Below are 5,602 nucleotides of genomic sequence, written 5' to 3' on the forward strand. Positions count from 1 at the left end.
TTTAGGAGTTTGGGTGCACACAAGGACAACCTCGATGATTATAGGATAGACCTAAACACCGATAAGAGGCTTGACCAAAGAAGATATAATAGACCGGTGTCATCTGAGGTCGCTGCAATTTGGGTTGAGGGCACTGACCTAGCAAAAAGGTTTGACCGCAGGATAACACTTTGTGGTAACAACAACGAAAGGCATAGTATACGTGTGACCTCAGGGGCATATGACCCATTGTCTTATCCATTATTCTATCCAATGGGGGAGCTAGGTTGGCATCCGAAGCTACCCAAACGTAATGTTTCTTGGGAGGTTGTACAAAATCCTCGTTTGTGTCATGATGATGAGGATGATGCAGGTATGTCGTTTGTGTCCCATTTTGTTACAAATAATTTCTTGTTTTTAAAAATAATGCTCACGCGATGGTACTCAAACATGTGCAGAGGGGAATAGCAGATTATGCATCTCCATTAGAGACTACTACTGTTACATGCTGCAAACACGGCCTGCGATCTTCAATCCAATAATCTGTGGAGCACGCCTACTGCAGCAATGGGTGGTTGACATGTACATCAAGATTGAGAGCTGTCGGTTGAAGTGGTACAGGAAGAACCAGACGCAGATCCGTGCCGATTTGTATAAAGGAGTTGTTGATGCGATCACATCGGGGGAGACGCGAGCAAGCGCTGTTGGGGTAAGAATAGTGCTCCCTGGAACTTACCCTGGTGGCGACCGCGACATGAAGAAGAGACATATGGATGCCATGGCAATTGTCCATACATACGGGAAGCCTGGGAAGAGATAACAAATGAGTTGCTTCCTGGACAGACGGCGCAAGACCGACCTGATATTGTGGCTAGCGTGTTCTATGGAAAACTAGAGGCTATGAAAGATATGTTGCTCAAGAAGATGGTCCTGGGTGTTTTTGTTGCTTATGTTTACGTAGTCGAGTTCCAGAAGAGAGGCCTCCCCCACGCACATTTTTTGTTGATCATGGATTCAACGTATAAGCTTCTTGTCCCAGAGCAGTACGACCGACTCATTTCCGCAGAGCTCCCAGACAAGCAGAAGTATCCGGAATTGTATGCAATGGTGGTAAAACATATGATGCACGGACCATGCGGTGCTCTCAACCCGAAGAATGTTTCCATGCAAGATAATGAATGCAAGTGCGGATACCCGCGGCTGTTCAATAAGAACACGATACAAGGCAAGGACTCATACCCAGTTTATCGGCGTAGAGACGATGGTAGACGCGCTAAGGTTTGAGGGAAAATGTTGGACAACCGATGGGTTGTGCCATATAACCCTTACCTTCTGCGGATGTTTAATTGCCACATCAACGTCGAGGTCTGCTCTAGCATAAAGGCTGTAAAATACATTTATAAGTACATTTATAAGGGCCATGATAAGGCTTCTTTCAGCATCGACCAGCCAGACGCTGATGGTAACATTGATGAGATCAAGAGATACGTTGACGCAAGATGGGTCACCCCTCCGGAGGCTATGTGGAGGATATTTGGCTTCCCACTGTGTGCCAATTACCCGCCTGTCTTGCAGTTGCCTCTTCATCTCCCGAATATGCACAGGGTTGCATTCAATGCACAGGCTGACTTGAAGAATGTTGTATCCTCCGAGAATGCTTCAAAATCCATGTTAACGGAGTATTTCAAGGCAAACAAAAAACACCCTTGGGCAAGGCATATATTGTACAAGGATTTCCCCGGAAGCTTCACGTGGGAGAAGAAAAAGAAGTTCTGGAAGAGGCGGGTGGGCATTTTCAAATAGGTCGTATCGTGTCTGCCAATCCTGCCGAGGGGGAGCGATACTACCTTCGTGTGTTGTTGAACCATGTTCCGGGGAAAACATCATTTGAGGACTTGCTCACCGTCGACGGCGTGGTATGTGGGAGCTTTAGAGAGGCCGGTGAAAGGTTGGGACTCATCGAGGCAGACAACACGCTCAACGACTGTCTTACTGAGGCAGAGCAGTGGGCTATGCCATGTTCTCTTAGGAGGCTCTTTGCAACAATCTTGGTGCACTGCGAGCCAGGCGACGTGCGTGGTTTATGGGATAGACACCTCGAGCCTATGTCCGATGACTACCGTCGGACACGCACGTCCCCGAACGAGGTGGAGCAGATGGTGTTGCTTGCCATTAGGGGTATGTTGCAGTCTATGGGTAAATACATTATTGATTTTGCTCTTCCAACGATCGATGATGCATTTGACCCAACCGAGGGCGAGGCCAGAGAGATCATCGAGGAATCAACTGTTGAGTTTGACGAAAGTGACACTAAATTGTCATCTTCCCTCAATTTTGAGCAAAGGGCTGCATACGACGAGATACTAGCGGCTGTTGAACACGGTGATGGGGGTATATTCTTTGTTGATGGCCCTGGAGGTACGGGGAAGACCTTCCTCTACAGGGCGATGCTCGCCAAGGTGAGGCGCGAGGGCAAGATTGCTATCGCTACCGCGACGTCGGGCGTCGCTGCTTCTATCATGCCTGGCGGCAGGACTGCCCACTCGAGGTTCAAAATCCCACTGAGTTGCGATGATGGAGCCTCGTGCAGCTTCACCAAGCAGAGTGGGACCGCCAAGCTGCTAAGGATGGCCTCATTGATACTATGGGACGAGGCCAGCATGACTAAGCGACAAGCGGTTGAGGCATTAGACAATAGCATGCGCGACATCATGGGAATACGCGACCGACCCTTTGGAGGAAAGACTGTTGTTTTTGGCGGGGACTTTAGGCAGGTGCTTCCGGTCGTCAGAAGGGGGTCACGGGGCCAGATAATTGATGCAAGCCTCCGAAGTTCTCATCTATGGAAGAGTATGCGGCAGCTTCGGCTCATCACCAACATGAGGGCTCATAATGACACGTGGTTTGCAGATTACTTGCTCAGGGTCGGTAATGGCACAGAGGAAGCCGACGATCAAGGCAACATACTACTCCCTGATGATATTTGTCTGCCATCTACAGGCGAGGTTGACGACCTAGAGAAGCTGATTGACCACGTGTTTCCGAGTCTAGATGACAACATGGCAGATTCGAGTTACATGACATCTCGCGCAATCCTTTCCACGACAAATGACAATGTCGACAAGATAAACATCCGCATGATAGAGCGTTTCCACGGAGATGAAGTAATCTACCATAGCTTTGACAGTGCGGAGGACGACCCATATGGCTACTACGCTCCTGAGTTTCTGAACGGATTGACTCCCAATGGTCTTCCTCCGCATGCACTCAAACTAAAGCTGAACTGCCCGGTGATACTTCTAAGGAACATTGATCCAGCTAATGGGCTATGTAACGGGACTAGGCTTGTTGTTAGAGGTTTTGAGAGGAACACCATTGATGCAGAAATCGTGATTGGGCAACACGCTGGTAGGAGGGTCTTCCTTCCTCGAATACCTCTGTGCCCATCTGACAACGACATGTTTCCATTCAAGTTTAAGAGGAAGCAATTTCCTATAAGGCTTAGCTTTGCTATGACGATTAACAAGGCTCAAGGGCAGACCATCCCCATTGTTGGTGTGTATCTACCTAATCCGGTGTTCTCTCATGGTCAACTCTATGTTGCTTTGTCTCGAGCCACCGCGAAGAGAAACATAAAAATACTCATTCAGAAGGAGAAGCCAAAGGAGAAGTCCAACAAGCAACATAACAATCCGAAGAAGCGTAAAAGACCGACCGTGTCCTTGCTGACCTCAATGAAGAACATCGTCTACAAGGAAGTACTTACAGGCTGAAGTCTGGTCTTAATAGACCTGCTGGATTTATATATGCAATTTACTCTTCCGATGGTCAAGAATTGCTGTAATTCGGTTCTATGACATATCTTTTCATTTGGTATCTTGGTTGTTGGAGGTATACACCAATCAGTTCAAGTAATAACTGCATTTCAATAAATTTATACTGTGTTATGTGTAATCTGACAATGTACATGTCACACAGCGTACTGTGTTATGTGTAATATGAATCAGAAATAATGATTGGCTTCATGAAGATCTGGATCATGTTAAATTTATTTTGTACCTTCATCACTGTTATTTGTTTTCCACTATCGCAATGTTTCTGGCAATGTACATGTCACACAGCGTACTGTGTTATGTGTAATCTAAGATTCAGAAATAATGTTTGGCTTCATATAGACCCGCAACATGTTAAATTTACTTTGTACAGTTTGATTAAAACCTGGAGCATGCATGTCATGTCATCATTTAGCATGCAGGTTACATTTGATACATTGAATTTCAGTGCGTGTGATGCATTTGTTTACATGCTCATGAAAAGGCTAAAATCATACATGTTGTTTTACTGCCTTGAGCTTTATGAGTGTGTATGAGTGTGTAATATTTGTTTTATTGCACCCAGTTTTAAATGTTGTTCAGTTTTCATGTACATTTATAGCTATCAAGGCTTGTTGTTAGTATATATAGTTATGTATTTGTAATTCTTTTACTCCCTTGAGCTTTATGAGTGTCTAAGTTTTGGTTTGCTCCAATCAGTGTTAAACGCTGTTCAGTTTTCATGAGCAGATGAAGCATACGTGGTCATGAAAATGCTGAAAGCATACATGTATTTCACACTATTTTTACTGCCATCAGCTGTATGAGTGTCTAATATTTGTCCCGCATGTTCATAGTTATTATATTCGTGCTCAAATTAATGTGCTTGATGATACTTATTGCAAAAAATGATGTTCATAAAAAAATGTTCAAAGAAAAATATTGATTATAAATGGAAAATAACTTAATAAAACCGTAAAAGGAAATAACTTAATTTTAATTTCGGCAGACTTAGTAAATATCCTTATAAAAACGGTTTGATGACGGCAAGTTAGTTTATTTAATGACGAAAATCCCCCATATAATATCCGGAAAAAATTGTATATTACGGCAAGTGATCATCAAATCACAACGTGTATCATCAGTCTTAAATGTGTTTCCTTTATCTCTCCAAATGGGTTGGTGACATTAAAATTGGTAGTGTTAGTTTATTTAATGGCATGTTCATTGTTTTTCATTGTAAACTACTGCTGGGTTGATCACGCCGAATCATAAATCTGATTCTAAAATATTGTATTTTCTGATTGTGATCATTTCGGTTGCTTCATAGAAGGATTTTCTAATCTGCGTTTCCTTATAAACATCTATAAATTGCTAGACCCTTGCACCACCCAAACCAGAACGCTCCACCCTTGCACCACCCAAACCTATACGCTCCACCCTTGCCACTCCATTCTCTTTGACATGTCGTCATCCAATAGTTCCGAGGATAACCATCAAGATCAAGAAGACACGACTCAGCTTCACCCTGATGATCTAGGTCAACTTGAAGATGAAGAACTGCACCGAGATCGTGGTCTTGGTGAGGGATCATCACGAAAGTGTAAGAAACTAAAGATGCATGATCATAATCTGCCTATTCAGTTCCCAACCACTCTCTCCACAAACCACTTTGATAACCTAATCCGACGTCGTGAGGTGCATCACATCCCTCGTGCACATGTCCCCTCAGGCTGGGATATCCAGCGTGACACGGGGTCAAATGCACAGAGGAAAGATGGTTGGGGTACCAGCAACTATGATATTCTGCA

General features: G+C 44.4%; 1 protein-coding gene across 1 annotated transcript; it reads left to right on the forward strand.

Moving 5' to 3' along the window:
• Positions 1 to 1,269: 1,269 nt before the first annotated feature.
• Positions 1,270 to 3,752, forward strand: LOC109744440 (uncharacterized). Its single transcript, XM_020303560.3, has 2 exons — positions 1,270 to 1,668; positions 1,812 to 3,752. The coding sequence occupies exons 1-2, from the start codon at positions 1,270 to 1,272 to the stop codon at positions 3,750 to 3,752; spliced, it is 2,340 nt and encodes a 779-aa protein (XP_020159149.3).
• The last annotated feature ends 1,850 nt before the right edge of the window (positions 3,753 to 5,602 follow it).

The sequence above is a fragment of the Aegilops tauschii genome, chromosome 2 (assembly GCF_002575655.3).
Source record: "Aegilops tauschii subsp. strangulata cultivar AL8/78 chromosome 2, Aet v6.0, whole genome shotgun sequence".
Lineage (NCBI taxonomy): Eukaryota > Viridiplantae > Streptophyta > Magnoliopsida > Poales > Poaceae > Aegilops > Aegilops tauschii.